The sequence below is a fragment of the Lepidochelys kempii genome, chromosome 1 (assembly GCF_965140285.1).
Source record: "Lepidochelys kempii isolate rLepKem1 chromosome 1, rLepKem1.hap1, whole genome shotgun sequence".
In the NCBI taxonomy this organism is placed as follows: Eukaryota; Metazoa; Chordata; order Testudines; family Cheloniidae; genus Lepidochelys; species Lepidochelys kempii.
Window position 1 is genome coordinate 208921343 of NC_136380.1, and position 19427 is coordinate 208940769.

The 19427-nt window shown below is 41.4% G+C and overlaps 1 protein-coding gene across 1 annotated transcript in view; it reads right to left on the reverse strand.

The window, feature by feature from the left end:
• Positions 1-8495: 8495 nt before the first annotated feature.
• Positions 8496-19427, reverse strand: part of TBX15 (T-box transcription factor 15) — a 135210-nt gene continuing 124278 nt past the window's right edge. The window contains exon 8 of the mRNA XM_073329070.2: positions 8496-10674. Coding sequence (XP_073185171.1) covers positions 9890-10674 — 785 coding nt within the window. The 3' untranslated portion in view covers positions 8496-9889. The remainder of the gene's footprint in view (positions 10675-19427) is intronic.

The following is a 19427-nucleotide window of genomic DNA, read 5'->3' on the forward strand; positions in this document are numbered from 1 at the left end:
GGTGCTTCAGAGGGACTGAACAGAACAGGGCAATTATTGAGTCCAGCCCTGTTGTCAAGTCCCAGTTTAGGTCAGTCAGAGGTCTAGGGACACCCAGAGCATCGGTGACCATCTTGGCTAATAGCCATTGCTGGACCTATCCTCCAGGAACTTATCCTGTTCTTTTTCTAAAACTGTTATACTTCTGGCCCTCACAACATCCCCTGGCAACAAATTCCACAGGTTGACTGTGTGTTGTATGAAGAAATAATTACTTATGTTTGTTTTAAACCTGGTGCCTATTAATTTCATTGGGTGACCCCTAGTTCTTGTGTTACGAGAAGGGGTAAATAATACTTCCCTATTCACTTTCTCCTCACAAGTCATGATTTTATAGACCTCTAGAACATCGCCTCCGTAGTCGTCTCTTTTCTAAACTGAACAGTCCCAGTCTTTTTCATCTTTCCTCACAGGGAAGCTGTTCCATACCCCTCATCATTTTTGTTGTCCACCTCTGTACTTTTTCCAGTTTTACTATATCTTTTTTGAGATGAGGAGACTAGAACTGTTTGCTGAATTCAAGGTGTGGGCATACCATGAATTTATATAGTGGCATTGTGATATTTTCTGTCTCATCATTTATCCCTTTCCTAAGCATTCCTAACATTCTGTTAGCTTTTTTAACTTCTGCTGCACACTGAGCAGATGTTTTCAGAGATCTGTCCAAGAAAACTCCAAGATCTCTTTCTTGAGTGATAACAGCTAATTTAGATCCCATTATTTTATATGTATAGTTGAGATTATGTTTTCCAATGTGCATTACTTTGCATTTATCAACATTAAATTTCATCTGCTATTTTGTTGCCCAGTTTTGTGAAATCCCTTTGTAACTCTTCGCAAACTGCTTTGGACTTAACTATCTTGAGTAATTTTGTATCATCTGCAAACTTTGCCACTTCATTGTTTACCTCTTTTTCCAGATCATTTGTGAATACGTTGAACAGGACAGGTCCCAATACAGATCCTTGGAGAACTTCTTGCCATTCTGAAAACTAACCATTTATTCCTACCCTTTGCTTCCTATCTTTGAACCAGTTACTGATCATGACAGGACCGTCCCTCTTACCCCATGACTGCTTACTTTGCTTAAGAGCCTCTGGCAAGGGACCCTGTAAAAGGCTTTCTGAAAGTCCAAGGACCACTATATACACTATATCACCTTTGCCCACATGTTTGTTGACCCCCTCAAAGAATTCTAATAGATTGGTGAGGCATGATTTCCCTTTACAAAAGCAATGTTGACTCTTCCCCAACATATCATATCATATTCATCTATGTGTCTGATAGTTGTTCTTTACTATAGTTTCAACTGTTTTGCCTGGTATTGAAGTCAGGCTTATCAGCCTATAATTGCCGGGATCACCTCTGCAGCCCTTTTAAAAAAAACATTACATTCACTATCCTCCAATCATCTGGTACAAAGTCTGATTTAAGCAATAGGTTACATACCACACTTAGTAGTTCTGCCATTTCATATCTGAATTCTTTCAGAACTCTTGGGTGAATACCATCTGGTCTTGGTGACTTGTTAGTGTTTAGTTACTTTGTTCCAAAACCTCATCTAGTGACACCTCAATTTGGAACAGTTCTTCAGATTTGTCACCTAAAAAGAATGGCTGAGGCATGGGAATCTTCCTCACATCCTCTGCAGTGAAGACTAATGGCCTTATCTTCCTTGAATTCTGTATTAGTACCTTGATCATCCAAAAAGAAAAGGAGTACTTGTGGCACCTTAGAGACTAACCAATTTATTTGAGCATGAGCTTTCGTGAGCTACAGCTCACTTCATCGGATGCGTACCGTGGAAACTGCAGCAGACTTTATATACACACACACAGAGAATATGAAACAATACCCCCTCCCACCCCACTGTCCTGCTGGTAATAGCTTATAGATAATAGATAAGCTATTACCAGCAGGACAGTGGGGTGGGAGGGGGTATTGTTTCATATTCTCTGTGTGTATATAAAGTCTGCTGCAGTTTCCACGGTACGCATCTGATGAAGTGAGCTGTAGCTCACGAAAGCTCATGCTCAAATAAATTAGTTAGTCTCTAAGGTGCCACAAGTACTCCTTTTCTTTTTGCGAATACGGACTAACACGGCTGTTACTCTGAAACTTGATCATCCAGTGGCCCCACTGACTGTTTGGCAGGCTTCTTGCTTCTGATGTACTTTAAAAAAATTGTTAGTTTTGTATGTCTTGTTATTTGCTATTCAACTTCTTTTTTGACCTGCCTAATTATTGCTTTTCCCCTTGACTTGCCAGAGTTTATGCTTCTTTCTTTTTCCTCAGTGGGATTTGATTTCCACTTTTTAAAGGATCTCTTTTTGTCTCTAACTGCCTCTGTTATGCTGTTGTTTAGCTATAGTGGCATTTTTAGATCCTCTTACTGTTTTTTTAAAAAAAGAAAAGGAGTACTTGTGGCACCTTAGAAACTAACCAATTTATTTGAGCATAAGCTTTCATGAGCTACTTTATTTAGGGGTATACATTTAGTTTGAGCCTCTATTATGGTTTTTTTAAAATTTGTACATGCATCTATGAGAAGGCATTTGACAGCATAGAGACTAACCCCGTTCTTGAAGCTCTTTCAGAATAGTGCATCAGTGCGAAATATATCACATTACTAAAGGAAGTGAACTCTGGCTGCAGCATGGACATATCGCTGTTCGATATTCCCCTCCGAATCCCCATCGAGAAAGGTGTGAAACAAGGAGATACAGTTTCACCAAAATTATTCACAGCCCGTCTTTAATTGGTTTTTCAATGAGCAGACTTGAAAGGCGGAATTAATATCAATGGCGAGTGGCTAAATCATCTCAGGTTTGCAGATGATATAGTGCTAATAGCTGAAAAAACAGCCCAGCTTGAGAAAATGCTTAAAGAACTGAATGGGAAAAGTAGTCAAGTCAGATTAAAAATGAACCAATCAAAAAAGAAATACATGAGATCAGATGTTCTGCCAAGAACCCAAAAAACTCTTGGAGGAGAGCAGATCCAAGAGGTTGATAAATACGTTTATTTGGGCCAGGAAATCAACATGCACCATGATCAGAAAGGCAAACAGTTGTGCAGAAAAAAAGCTGGACTGTGTGCATTCAATGACATCAAGGACATCCTCCAAGGAAAGATCATCAAAAGAACTCATGCAAATCTTTTTAACTCAACCGTGCTTCCAGCGATGTTATATGGCAGCGAAACATGGTCGCTGACAAAGATTGAAGAACATCAACTGTCTCTCACACAGAGGGCAATGTAATGAACATTTTTGGGCATTTCACTCTGCGATCACATTCCCAACGAAATAATTAGGCAGCAGTCTGGAGTGCGAGACCTTGTTGTTGAAAGCAGGCTCAGCAAAATGCAGCGGGCGGGGCATGTGGCCTGACTCAGTGACAACAGATGGACCACAGCTATATCCAAGTGGTATCCACAAGAACAAAAATGGCCATGTGGTTGGCCTCCAAAGAGGTGGGATGATTTCCTAACAAGGAGATATGGACAAACATGGCGAAGGATGGCCAGAGTGAGAGAAGATTGGAAGATGTGTTGTGATCGGCTCAGTCTCCACTGATGAAGGACCGACAGTCTACATGCATCTTGTAGACATTTCACTCTTGTGACTTTTCCTTTTAATTTCCATTCAATTAGCTTCCTCATTTTTGTGTAGGTCCTCTTTTTGAAGTTCAATGCTACTGTGCTTGGTTTCTTTGGTATTTTTGCTTTTGTAAAGGGAAATCAAGCCTCACCAATCTATTTTGGTATTTCTCCCCACCCCCCAAGGATGTTAAATTTAATCACATTATGGTTGCTATTACCAAGTGGTTCAGCAATAGTCACCTCTTGGATCAGATCCTGTGTGCCACTTCCTTGTCTTCTGTCCAGCACAGCTATTGGCTATAGTGCAGCAGAACTCCTGATGGGAAGATAACTCAGAACTACAGTTCCAACTTTGGAAAAGAATCTGTCTCCAAAGTAACCAGACATGAAGAGAGTAACCTAGTTGGGTACAAAGGCTAAAAAAGCGTATGAACACATTTACAACAGATATCTTTCAGTTAGAGAACTGCTGGGTCTAGACCTTGGTGACTGTTCATGTCAAATGGGATGGAGAAAAAGGATGGACAACTCCAGCCATTGTGAAGAAAAAGAATTCAGGGTCCAGATCATATGCGGTTGAGACTGACAGTGGAATGTTCAACAGAAACCATCATCTTTGGTTTGTTCCTCAGAAAGAACAATCAACAGAGCAAACTCCACAGATATCAGAAGCAGAACAAGAAGACGACCCAAGGATTCCAGACTGACCACAGTCAGTAGCTGCAACTAATGACCAGCCAGATGACCACGTTGTTATGCATTCAGGTCGTGTAATTAGAAAACCAGTACGATTCAGAGACACTTAACAGATTGATAGGTAGTGAATTTCAAAGATAGTGTAAATAGTGTAAATGGTAGGAATGTAGAATTTAAAGGGAGAGATATAATGGAATGCTAAACTATAGCATACTGTTCAGTCAGTAAGTGGCGCTGTATTTAAGCTAACCTGAGCTATACCTGGCAGTGCATTAAAAGATCTTATGATGATCTGGTGTGTATCTTGCTCAGAAGTTAGCTCCATAGTCAGTGTATTTCTGATACAGGAACATAACAGCTAGCCATCTTGAAATTGCAAGTAAAGCTGAACCTAGAAGGAAAGCCTCTCACTCCTTCTCTAAACTCCCTCCAAAATTCTCCAGTTAGCTTTCTGTGACTCTCAAGTTCACCTAGCAAGTGACTTTTTACACTAAGTCTCCCTGCTTAGATCAGCTCAGCTCCACCCCTCACCACCAGAGAGAGATTAACCACTCAAAGATTTCAAATAGCCAAGCTGATCAAAACTCCAAGGCACCAACAAATAAACCTGTCTCAGCTGTTCACTCAGGGGCCCCATGCCTAGCTATGCAGCTCCTATACAGAGACGAAATAAACAGTTAAATAAACAAGCCACAGACAGACCAAGTGCCCCACTCACCAAGTCCCGCTACCTCCAAGCACAGTGAGTAGCTACATCCTCTAAAACTGTCCTGCTAGCTGCCTCTGTTTGTGTATACTAGAGTCTCTGCTATTGTCACAACCTCTTGGTTCCTTGTTGGGTAAGGCTCAGGCCATTTTGTAAAGCAGTCCATGGCTACCAATAAATATTGATTGCCAGAGTCTGTCTCAGGCAAGGGCTGGGATCCAGCAAATAGCGCAGACAGGGACTAGTGTGTGATACTGGGGATAAGCCATACTTGGGCATGCCGCCTGCACACCCCTTCCCTCCTACACCCAACGCAACACTACATACACACAACCCCCCCACACACTCCTCACCACACACACAACCCTCCTGTGCACACCCCTCACCACATACACACATGCAAACAACCCCCTCCCCCGGTCCCCTCACCACACACACAACCTCCCTGTACAAACTCCTCACAACACACATACAACCCCCCTGGGCAGACACCTCACCACACACACAGAAACCCCCTCTTCCCCACACAAAATCCTCACCACACACACAAACACATTAAGTTTAATGGCAAATTGGACATCCAATTCCTCTGAAAGATTTTTGAAAGTCTCAGCCAAGTTGCTGTGGTTGTCTGTGGCTCTTGTCTGAAAGGTTAGATATTGGGTTTCCAGTGCTGTTTTTTTGGTGAAATTAGGTATTTGTTTAAATCAAATTTAGAAGATATATATTTTGGTTTTTACAGTTTAATTTTTTTAAATCAATGTTCAAGGCACTTTCCCTTTTTATCAGTTAAAAATGCTAGCTTACCAGGGGCTAAAGGGAGCAATTAAGTAAGATAAGGACTTAGCTTTTGAGCCATATGATGTTTTTGCATCACTCTTCATCACAGAAGGTATTGGAGACATATTCACGCCAGACCTGATCTTTTCTGGTAATAAGGGTGTGGTACATTCAGAGATTGACATGTAAGAAGAAATCGTGCTGGAACAGACTGATAAATTAAAAAGCAGTAAGCCATCCAGTCCAGATGGTGCATATCCCAGAGTAGTGAAGGAACTGGGCTGAGCTGGTAGAATAAATATACAGTCTCTTATTAAATACCGCTCCTACAGTGGAGGGTTGGTGGGTAGAAAATGTTGCACCTCTATTTTAAAAAAGGCTTTAAGGGTGACCCAGGAAATTACAAACCAGTAAGCCTGACATCTGTACCTGGTAAACTGGTCAAAACTATAATTAAAGAATAAAACATCTAGAAGTTCACAATATGACAGAGTCTAACTAGCACTGTTTCTGCAAAGGAAAATTATGCCTCACTAATCAGTTAGAATTCTTTGAATGTATAAATAAAGTAAGGGATAAACAAGGTCAGGCTGACATGATTTTCAAAAGGCTTTGGATAAGGTCCCTCATAAAAAGCTACTAAAACCTATGTATTTATGGGGTGAGAGGCAAAGAATAGTCACGTATGGAAAACCGGCTATGAGACAGAAAACAAAGAGTATGCATAAATGGCAGCTCAGTGAAGACCTTGGCACAATGTGCAGCTGCAGTCGAAAAAGCAAACAGCATGTGAGGCTGGATAAGGAATGGGATTGAGAATAGCGCATAAAATATCATCATGCCATTATATAAATACATGGTTTGCCTTCATCTAGAATGATGAGTGCAGTCTTGGTTACCCTGTCTCAAAAAGGATATTACACAATTAGGCTTGGTCTACACTGGGCCGGGGCAAGCTAAATCGGTCTAAATTATGCAGCTTCAGCTATGAAAATAGTGTTGCTGAAGTCGACGTACTTAGAGCTACTTACCACAGTGTCTTCACTGCGGTAGGTAGACCGCTGGCGCTCCCCCGTCAACTCTGCATACGCTTCTTGCTCCGGTGGAGTACAGGAGTCAACGGTCGAGCGCTCGGTGGTCCATTTATCGCATCTTCACTAGACATGATAAATCGACCCCCGCTGGATTGATTGCTCCGAGAGAGTTCATAAATGAATGATGAAAATGATTAGGAGCCTGGAAAAACTGTCTTATGAAAAGAGATTGAACTTGTTTACTTTACAGAAGAAATGCATAGGACGGTCATGATCAAAGAACACAAAATAATGAATAATATAGAGAAAGTGGATCTATTCTTCCTGCTTCACAACACAAGTGGAAGGGGACAGTCACTGATACAAGAGTAGCAAGTTCAAAACTGATTATAGGAACTACATTTTCAGACAGTGCAAATTTAGACTGTGGAACTCATTGCCACAGGTGCCATTGAAGCCAAGGATTCAACAAGATTCAAAAAGGTATAGGAGATTTATGGAAATATTTAAGAGTTTTTGGAAAGGATATAAACCCCACTAATTCAGGGATTAAACCAATAGCTAACTATTGGGGTTAAGAGAAGAAACCCAGAGGAGATGCAAATTATCCCACTTCTGTCTACTTGCACCTTCCTTTGAAGCATTTGGTGCCAGCCACTGTCAGAGACATGATATTACACAAGATGGACGACAAGTCTGACCCAGTGTGACAATTCCTATGTTCCTCTTTTTAAAATGTTTAGAGAATTAACTTCCAAGTGTTTTCCTCCTTCCAAGGAACAATCTGCAATTCAGAGAACATTTTTCATTTAACGTTGGAAAAGCTATGAACTGCAAAACTGCACTTTTCAGCTTTTTTCATTGCTTGAGGTATTATTTAACATGTCAACAACATAGGTGGGAATATAATGTCACAGAAAAGTTGACAAATGAAAAAAAATTGAAAGTTCAAACTATTTACAATCTGTCATTTTCTGTGTTCATTTAAAAATTAACCTTAAATACGGTCTTCATAAGTTCAAAGTTAAAACTGGAAACTCTTGTTACATGTAAAATAATCCTTCCTATCAGCACAGACAGCTCACAAATCCTGTATGTTTGACTTTTGAAATCTTTTTGTAGAGCTCCAACATTTAAAAACAAAATGTTTATTGAGAAGTTTTTATTTTGTAAAGGAATTCCTGCTGTATTCCTATCTATCAGCTTATCTCATGAGACTAATAAATTCTTGGAGAAGTTCTAGTAGTTAATAAGAATCTGACTACGTCAAGGTTCTCATTTGTATAAAATTTCCTTGTTTGAGTGGAATCTTCCACACAAGTTCTTTATTACAATGACAGCTGCACAGCAATATCTTAACTTTGCCCACACTTCTCCTATATTCAGAACCAGTCATGCAGATGTGTGTGTGTATATTTGAACCTCCTTTAATTTCCATGTGTGGCAACCTTGTGTTTGCATTTGTGTCTGCAATTCCTGGGTTTTGCCCATAAAAGCATGTCAGCATTTTTAAAACTTGATGACCGCAGACTATGAATTGACTCTCACAGACAAACAAAAACAAAAGGAACAATTGCAAAGATTTATTTAGCGCAGTCTGTGCTTGGCACTTAGAAACAGAGTTCCGTGCATAGGGCAAATCTTTATACACCTTTTATTCTTCATACATATTTTACATACACTTTTTATTGCCCTCTTTTATATTCATAATATTGAATCCCCCACTAGGCACATAAATACATTTATACAACACTTCAAAACAAATCTCAATAATATCTGTATTCTGTTACTTGGTATTTGCATTTTCACACAACTTAAATGCTTAGCTCGCACCAAGCTACAATTGTTTTCTTATTTTTAAAGGACTTGAAGAAAAAGGAGAAAAAAACAGAAAAGAAAGAAACTTCAAAAGGCAATGATCTATTTGGTAAAACAGAGATCTAATGGCAGGCTGGGTGGAGAACACCTGTCCTTATCATTACTTAAATGCTAAAGGTTTTCTATGGCAACTCTTGCATGCAAGATAGATGAAGTTGGCCATACTATATATCTCAGGTCTGCAGAAAAGCAGAGCTCTCTTTTCTTGCCACCATTCACCATGAGCTGAATCTGGAGCTTTTTCTCTTGTTGAGTTGAATGCTGTGGGGCATATATGTTCCAAGCACAGATTTTCATTTCTTTTTGGCTGTGCTACTCTGGGTGACATCCACAGGAGTTGCACAGCTGAGACACCTCTCCCCTTCGGTATCATTCTAAAAATGCCCCCCAGCATATGGCAGAGGTTCCACCTCTGCTGATGAGGGTGTTCAAAGAAACATTTAATTTATGAGTTAAAACTCCTTGCTCTAGGCTCTCTCTCTTTGTGCAGGCATGGCACCATTGTGATCTAGACCCATGCAAAGAAAACTGCCTGCCAGGCACAGCCAGACTCAGAAAGTAAATATCTTTTGCGGGAGAGACGTTCCAGTTCAGCAATAATGTTCTGTTACTACAGCGGGGAGAAGGGACCACAGGACTTGTGTTAACTTCAGCAATATGCTAAACCACTCAGGCAGCAAGGAAAAGTCAGGGAAGGGTGAGGCCCTTAACGCAATGGCCTCTCATGGGCAGTGCAGCTCTGTAAGAGGAAGTCTTCAGTGACTTCTTTCCTTTGGTGTGGCGGAGATAGCACACGTACAAGACTCCCTCAACATCAAGAGTTCACGCTAATTGAGAGTTAATGCATATACTGTATTTTCTCAGATTCACTCCAGCTTCTCTTAAATGAGGCACTTCTCTCTAAAAAGCCCATTTGGCGCAGACGCTCCATTGCAGATGCTTAGGCCCCGGATTACAATGAGCAGCAGAGGCTGTCAGATCAGGGGCTTTCCATTGGATTCTTTGGAGTGTAACTTAGATGGCTTGTGTTTCCATTGATAATTAAACTACTAGTTCCATTATAAGTTTAAAGGCAAAAAGGTATTGAGACAGGATCGCCCATGGAGACAACGAGGGTCTTGCTGCCTTCAGTTCCAAGGAGACAAATCACGGGTTAAACCATGTGCACGGACATCTGTGAAGATGAGCCTGGAACAGCACCATATTGTCTGTTGTCACAGGCGTTGGCTGTTTGCTGGTTGCTGGATGGAGGACTGATCATGTGCATCCCATGATCCACCCCTGTTGAAAGGTATTGCCTCTCTCCAAAAGCCCCATTAGAAGGGGAAGAACAGAGTAAAGTGCTTTGAGGGGTGGTCAGTTTCTCTGGGCTTGCTGCCAGCCTAGGGGAAGCAGGGAAATTGTATCCATACAGGTTGTAAGGGTTGTGAAGGGAGAAGGCATTGTAGGAGCTCTGCTGCATGTGGCCACCACCAAACATATGTGAAGAAGAAGAGGTGGAGGCAGGGTTGCCTGCTTGCATGACATATTGAAACTGAGAGGCTGGGAACGACCCCAGCTGGCCACCAAAGGCTTCCATCTTACCATTGTTAGGCAGAGAGGAAGGAGTAGGCATTCCTGAGATCAAGGATGGAGTCCTCTGAGGCATGAAGGTTTCTGAGGGCTGAGTGGCAGAAGCAGTGCCACTTTGGAGTCGGTTGTACCCACTGTCACTTAGCCCTGGGTAGCTCTGTAAGGCAGCCATGTTGCTTCTGGCACATGGGGGATAATCGGACAGGTTGAGATTGCACAGCTGGCTCTCCCGGCAGCCAACGTTGAAAGTGTTGGGGGCCAAGTGAAAGGTTGGAGGGGAACAGGATGGAGAGAGAAGATGAGAGGAGGCAGAGGGCGATGGGGTCCCGGTGCTGGAGGTTGTTGGGGAGGTGCCTGTGCTGCCCCCTGAAAAACAAAACACAAAAGAGGATTTTAAAAGCTCCACAGCACATATGCAAAACAAGATGGTCCCCTTACAAACCAGCTTCTCTTAGTAAACAAACATGTAAGGCAAAATGGCCACCGTAAAAACTAGCCTCTACTAGCTTGCATCTTAGTTTCACAAACAAAATTGCTTGCTCCTTCTTTTGTTATTATTTGATTTTTAAACAGGTTTTCTTCCCTTCTACAATAGGAGAGAGAAGCACCACACCTTACAGCAAATTCCAGATCAGTGAAAACAGCTGTGGGCAAACCCAGCTCCATCTGTCAAGAGATCTGCATTTTACAGGGATATTAATCTAGTGTGCTCTTATTTAAAGTCTTGTCTCACTCTCTACTAGTTTCCAGGAAGACCACCTATTCAGCAGTCTGTACTGCACTGCTGCACACGTGCTTTATCATCAGCACTGTGGGCCTGAGGCAGGAAGTGGCTGAGGGCATGTAGGATTTTTACAGCGTTCCATGATTTTCTGTGATGGCTCATTGTGGAGTCAATAGTACTGATTTAAGCCACAGGATAAATTACACTAAAAATGGACAATGGTTACAAGCTACAGTGTGTTCTGCACAGCAGATGAATGGCTTGTTTGAATAAGGTTCTTCCATCATCTGCTTTAACTTTAAAATGGTACTGGATTGCATGCCCTCATTTACTATTAATGATTATTATAATTTCTATTACAGTATTAACTATACTGCATAATAAGCATGTGCCGGGTGCCATACAAAGAAATAGAATACCTTTCCCCTTTGAGCTGATAATATGAAGAAGCTAAAAACACAATAATATGAGAAGAGAACATACCAGGAAGGGATGTGGGGAAATGGGTGAAGAACAACAGAGGCATGGCTTTGGGGAGTGCAATTTTCCACTGAGCACAGACTGTAGAAGATATTTTCTTTCAAATGCTTCTTTTTACATTTTACATATTTCTTTATTTGCGGGGTTTGCATGGAAGGGCTTTGCTGAAGAAGTATAGGGGAGCTGGAGGAGTAATATGGTTAGAGGTGTGATGAGACCAGAGCAGAGGGAGAGGAAGATGATTGTAGAAGCTGAATTTTGGTCAAGCTGGAAGGGACCAGAGAAGAGGCGGGGGCACCAGAGAACAGGAAGACACAGTAGTCAAGGTGAGAGCTGACTAAGGTAAGGAGAAGGATTTTGGCAGTGAGTTTTAAAAGGAAAGGACAGATTCTGAGGTACTGTCATGGGAAAAAAATAAGAGGAGTTGGAGACTGCCTGGACATGGTATAAAAATGACAGAGGATTGAATACAGCCCTGAGGCTGGGCACCTGGATAATGGGGATAGTGTAGCTATTGTCAGTGATTGAAAGACAAGTTCTGTTTTCACCATGTTGCATCTGAGTGAGTGGTGGGACACTGATGATGCTACGTTAGAAAGTGATCGCATATTTGAGATGAAGCTGAGTGGGGGAGGTCAGAAGGAGCCATAGATTTGGAAGAAATTAATAAACTTGTTTCTGTTTTCACATCTATTTGGAATGAGAACTAGAAATGGTGAAATACAAGAAGAAAGGCTGGTCTTAGGTATTTCCAGCCAAGACAGCAAAGGAGGTTATGGAAATATTGAAGTAAAACCTGTTCTCATGAGATCTGCAGCCTAGTTCTGCAAACTCAGCCTGGATAGCTCTGATAAGCATCCAAACTTTTGGGTGATTATCAGAATTAAACTACAATTCTGAATAATTTTAATGTCCTCTTATCTGAAAATGTCTACCTCACTCTGAGTAAACTGCAGAAAAAAAGTGTCCTCAAATATTTATTCAAATTCAAAAGTAAATTTTGATTCAACAGCATTTAAGCACCTTCACTTTCCAAGAACATTCAAGTATTCAAAGCTTTCCTAGCATGTATACTCATGAAAAGCACATTTGAGCTTGAATGTTCAAAGATTCACTGTAAGTGAATTCAGAATTTTGTATTTGGTTGTAAAATTTGCAGTTCTTTGTGTGTTTGTTAGTTAAACAAGTCACTCAGTTAGGGAACAGATAAAATACCATGTGATATGTAATGAACCAACACAACACAAATGTCAAAATGTGATGAGCTGAAATGAATTTTTTGTGAACAATCCGCAGGCCATTAATTATATGATGATAGCATTTGGGAATAAATATGAACACAAATAATTTCTATGAATTTTGTGAGAATGTTGAGATCCATTTGTAGTAAAATTTGTTGAATAAATTATTCATTGTGACTAATTCAGTGACCTCTTCTTCTTACACTATGATGAACTTGAGAAAATGGTGTAGGAAAGCAGCATAAACTACTGGCTGCAATATAGGCTAGGCTTGAAATGTTTGTTCAGGAAATTGGGATAGAATCTTAACCAGAGTAGACATTCTGCTTCCTCAAAGCAAGGATGTAAAGATCTATATAGTGGTATTACAAAATGTAATAATTATATTGTACACCTAACATTGCACCTGAACAGGAATTAAAGTGGTTCCACCCCAAGTCATCCCCATCCACTGACCAGCAGTGAAAATCCAGTAATTAAGACAAAGCCAACCTAAAAAGTTATTTTGCACTAGGCCCTAAAAATGGCCACGATCTGATGGACACAACAATGGAAGCAATTCCAGAGCTGACGACCACTCACCTCAGTTCAACCCTAAGCATGGAACTCCAGAGTTTTCTGGCAAGTCCCAACTGCTACAGAAGGCATGAGGCTGAAGTAGTCACTTGAGTAGTGAGGTGCCAGGTGCTTTATAAAGGATAACCATTGAATGCCATCTGAAGCAGGATGGAAGACAACGTAGGGCATGGAGTACAGGAGTTATGTATTCATGTCAGCTTGCCCTGCTTAAAAGACAAGCAGCGGGATTCTGCACTAGCTGAAGTTTCTGAGCTGTCCTCTAGGGTAGAACTCAAGTTAACCCCTACCAGCCAGATACTGTTAGTATTTTCCTAGAGTTGACATTTGTAATGTCTGGTTCTTGGAAAGACTGTTAATACCCACTTTAGAAAGCACTGAGTCCAGCAAATGCACACCCGTCAAACTAAGGCCTTGTCCATGCAGAGTTTTGCACCATTTTACTAAAGACATGAATTTAAGCCAATTTAGTTAAACTGGTGCAAAAGGCTGTGTGGACATTCTATTTCATTTTAAATGAGGCATAGTTTGGTTTAGCTTAAATCAATTAAAAATGGGTTTAAATTAAACCAAAATAAGTGATTTTTAAACTGAAATAAGAATGTCCACACAGGGATTTGCATCAGTTTAACTAAACTGGTGTACATTTGTGTATAGACAAGGCCTTACTCACACTTGACCTAAACCTTAAGATTTGGCAAGACAATTCTTTTAACACATTTTCTCTTCTAACAACTCCTCCTCTCACTTTTCAGAAGTTCCTCATGCCAAGACACCTGGTTTGCACTGAAATACATGTTTAAACAACTTTTTGCACTGGTTTCACTGAACTAGTTTCAAATGACACCTTTAGGGCATGTTTACATGGGCAGGTAATGCTTACTATTAAAGTGCACTGATGTGTTGCACATTAATTGGTCCATGTAGACCCTGCTAGTGCACACTGCAAATTCCCTACGGTGGTTTAAAGTATCACTGTTTGAAACAGCACTATGTTGAAGTGCACTTGGAAAATTTTAGTGCATACCAGCAGGGTCTACACGGACTAATTAATGCACAACATGTTAGTGCGCATTTCCCCACCATGTAGACAAGTCATTAGTCAAACTGGTGCAAAGCTGCATATAGATAACTCCTTCGGATACAATTTTCAAAGACACTTGTGTGACTTAGCAGCCTACTGCCCAGCTTCAAATGTGACACAGCTGTAGGAGCTAGCCAAAGAATGCATTTCTCTGGACACTGACACTATTCGTGAATTCAGGTTGAATTCAAAATATAGTTTTGGCTGAAAAACATTCATTTTTTCCCCTTGAAAAGTCAAAACAGTTCATTTCAACCATTTTGGAGTTCATTTCAAAATGGAGCGGGTTTTTTTTTTTCCAAAATTTAGCTATATGCACTTTTTTTTTAAAAAAAGGTGAAAATTCTGAAATTTTCCTCCCGAAAATTCCATGAAGCCTCCCCCCTCCCCACACCGAAATTCATTTCTGATCTAAAAACACCCTGAAAAAAACAAAATTTAATTTTGTTTCTGGTGGGTTTTGATACAAAAAAAAAGTTTTGGGGTTTTGTTTTGGTTTTTCGTTTTGGCAACAAAACAAAACAAAAAAGTCTGTTTTGGTTAGAAACAAACTGAATTTTTGTTTTTTTGTTTTGGGGTTTTTTTCAGATTTTTTGGTTCAGACCCTGACTCAGAAAAACAATTATTTGCTCAGCTTGACTTAGGAGCCTAAGTCCCATTGGCTTTCAGTGACACTTAGGCTCCTAGCTGCCTAAGTCCCTTTTGAAAATGGGTTTGGGGCCAGATTTTTAAAGGTATTTAGGCATTGAAAAATGCAGATATGAGCCTAATGGGATTTTAAAAAGTTCCTGTTTGCCTAAGTCCCATTGAAATCACACTAGATGCTTTTCAAAATTTTACGCTTTTAGTTGTGACAGTCATTAGATGACTGCATACATACAGGGAACGGATGTGTTGAGTAAGAGAACATAATTCCCTTCCCCCCTATAAACACATGCGCATAGATGTGTGTGCACACACACACACACACTTTTGACTAAAAATGGCTCAAGAGCTCTTATTTCAACTTTCCAAAGCACTTTGCCTTTGCACAGAGAACAAGAATGAAAATGATAACCCAAAGGTGAACATTTCAGGAGGTTCTGGGTAAGTGAGGGCTCATGCAGACTTATGTAACTTTAACCATATTGGTCACTTCTGAGTGGTTGCTATTATCTACTTCTAAAAAGAGTACCATAGTTAATATTTATTCTGCATACCCTCCACTGTTCAGAAGCCTTGCTGACAAGTAAGATTTTTTGTTTTAGCCATCCATTTATGGAGTATAATCATGTATAATACTGGATTCCTGCATTAATCAAACCCCAGTGGAGGACCTGAAACTAGTAGTTTAATATATGACAGATTTTCACTTGCTGTAACCGAAACTCTATACTGTGCATAAAAGGTCCTGTCCTCCCTTTCTGTTGTCCTTCCAAACTTTGCATTACAAATATGACTGACAAGCAACAGATTTCTCCTTCTCTTGCCCTCTCTATACCTCCATCTGCTTTTCCTAATTTTCAAGAACTCAATTGCATAGAAATCTAAAAATGGCAGAAAGCTGGGAAGAAGCGAGTCACTAGAGAGTTCTTCATCACATTACCCCTGCAACCTCTCAGATTAGTTTTGTTTCTTCTTTACGCCTGCAATACCTCCCTGTCAGTGGAGATGTTCAGAAACTACATAGCTTTGATGCCTCTTTCAAGGCATCTCAGTCCCAGCAGGTGCAGTGCTATGTGACCTTCCAATGGAAAAGAAGTCCGGAGTGTTCACAAAAAAGCAATGCCCTGGGCTTAACCGTTCCATCAAGGCTGTCATTCCTGTGCTGATTATCCTCACAATGCTGAGTATTGGATTTGTGAGTAACTGGAATCCAGTCCCACATTTCCTGAAAAAGTCAATGGAATTTTCCACCCCTGGTTATCAGCAAGCTAAGAATGGAAGCAACACAAATTGCTTCCAAGATGTGCAATGTGCTCGACTCCATCCTGTTTCTTTCTTGGTTCCGGGAACTATATCTTCCCCTTTCGTGGGGTGATGAGACGGATCTATTTCTCCATAAAGATTTGCTCCATAAGAACATAACTGCTTGTTTCCTCACTACAATTTTTGGGCAATCATTGAATTATCAATTCATGGCACAATCTTCAAAAGGATAGAGATGAGGCTGAAAGGCTGTTTGCATAGTTGTTGCAACAGCCAGGATTTCTCAGAAGCTCTTTTCAGTCTCACGTATGAGTCTATTAAAAGGTCCACAGAAGGGCAACAAAGATGGTTACAGGGATGGATTTAGGAGGAGAAGGGACTTATTAGAGGACACACAAATACAAAGAATTAGACATTAGACATTCAGAGTTAGAAGGGTATAATGAAAGCTGAGCTGTCACTTCTTTTAAGATGCCTCCAAGTCTGAGAATCTGTAGAAATATTAGTAAATTTAGAGCCAGTTACAATAATACTTTCCATTTCTATAGCATTTCTGAAGGGTCCCCCTATAGCTCACGTCGACCAACCGACATGTTAAAGCAACAACTTGCCCAGTTTACACCAGGATTTTAAAATGTGCTAGCAATCAGATGTTTAGACCAAGACCAAAAAGGGGATAAGAACCCACAGTGCCAGGCTCCCAGTCTTGCATGCTAATCACTAGGCCATGCTTTCTTAAAGGAAAAGAGACAATAACACTCATATGGATAGTCTGTCACACAATGGCTTGTGTCCATCATGACAACCATAGGATTTTCCTGTACTGCATCTACACTCACTCAACCAGATGCTCATTGCACCAGATTGTCAGCCTTCGGCATGGCCAGCAGTAATGTAGTAAATAGGTCTCTTTCCTGGACCATATATCACCTACAGAAATTAGTTTCCTACAACCTCAATTCAGATACAGACGTATTAATCTGATTCATCTCTGTGGGCTGTTAGATCCAGTGAGCTTCTAGGACACCCTAGAGGAGAAATTGTCTAGCAGCAAGAATAGTTCACTGACCACTACAACAATCATTTGGACACAACCATTGATATACTGGCCACAAAATGGCCACTGCCCCAATGAAGTATATCAAACAAAGAATGGATGCAAATAATGAACACTTGTGGCACCCCTCTGCATCTGATATTGAAATATGCAAGGAAATCCTGCAGTTTTGCTGCTAAGATTAATCAAATCTGAGATAGTCTCATCAGCACCAAAGAAACCAACCAGAGACAACGACCTGTGGCCCTTCCACCATTCTTGATAGAGTTCGGTCCAGTCCAGCAGAGACCCTGGAAACTCTAGGCCAGTACATGCTAAGCAGATCCCTGCCTCCAGGCCTACTGCTAAGCAAGATTTTTGAATTGTGGGGAAAAAATATACTAGTACTATCCCAAGCCCAATACACAAACCAAGCTCCGCTCATATTGAAATGAGATGCCATTCACAGTAGATTGTGCAATTCTTCATAATATGACTATCCCTTTTCTCCCTTGTGTGATTTGATTAGCAGTGAAACTGATAACATTTAAATTCTGTAATAAGGATTCAGAGTTAACACCAGCGGTTCACCTGGAGACTCTGGTCAACTCAGGGGCCTCAGGTAATTTTATAGAGTGGGATGTGGCTAAGGGCCACGGGATCCCTGCAGTGTGTAAGAATTCTCTGGATCTGGCGGAAACCATTTCTGGGTTGCTCCTAGCCTTGGTGCTGGTCATCCACCAGACCACCCATTAGCAGTAATTACTCTTCTGGGGCACTGGGACCCTCTTCAGTTCAGGTTGATTCAGGATCCCCCATGCTCTGGTCATCCTCGGAATGCTCTGGCTTGTTGCTTATGACCTCCCACAAACGGCAGCCTCCAATGGTCAGCTGTACCCTTGAGCTTTTTACTAGTGCAAGCTCACCCCAGTGGAGCAAAACTATGGCTCAGATCAGCCTTTGAGGAATGGCAGCATCTCCTGGAGGGTGCCAGATTCCTATCCATGTCCTCACCAACCACAAGAACCTTGAATTTCTGAAGATGGTTCAGCACCTAAGTCGGCACTGGTCCTGCTTCTTCACACAAATCGACTCCATGGTGACCTACCGCCCCGAGACCAGGCATGGGAGGGCAGATGCTTTATCACAAAAGACTGACAAAGGTGGCGCATTTTATGCCACATTGCAGTCTCCCCACTGCCCAGGAAACAGTCCATTGTTTGAAGACAACGTCTTTCGCCTTCATGGACTGCCCACAAGTGTAATATCTCACCAAGGGTTCCAGTTAGTTTCCTGCTTTTGCTGGGAATTTTTGCATCTACTTGGCACCGAACTTTACACCTCGACAGCTTACCACCCTAGTATCAATGGCCAGGCAGAGAGAGTGAATCAGGTCTTGGAGTAACACCTATGCTGCTTCCTAAATTACCACCAGGTCAATTGGCTGGCACTCATTCCCCAGGCAGAATTTTCCTACAAGTCCACGCATGCCATCACCCACCAGACCCCTTTCTTCACAAATGCCCACTGTTGCTGACCTCACTGCACACATCCACTAAGAACATCAAGAACTCAGGCACTGGTTAGCACAGACTTACACAGCATTCAAGTGCTGACTGACACTGTCAGCTAACCCTTAACTTCAAGGTACGGGATAAGCTTTGGCAATATGTCCAAAACCCTTGCTCCCACCTGTCTATCCGAAAATTGGACCACAAATACTTGGGGACCTTTTGCAATCATGGAACAACTTAACCTGGTAGCCTTTCAACGGCAGCTGTAAGAATCCCTCAAGGTCCACCTTGTGTTCTCTCTACTGAAATCTTTCACTGAGAATCCCTTCCCACAATGCACTACTCCTCCCCCTCTGCCGATAACCAAACAGGGCAAAGAGCAAAACATGGGCCAGCAGATTCTAGAATCCCACCAAGCCTGGGGAAGACTCCAATATCTGATTGACTGGGCGAGATATGGCGTTCATGGGAAACCATGGAACACATTCATGCCCCAGACCACCTGAGCACCTTCCACCAGACCTACCCCAAGAAACCTGGCCCAGGGTCTCCTGGG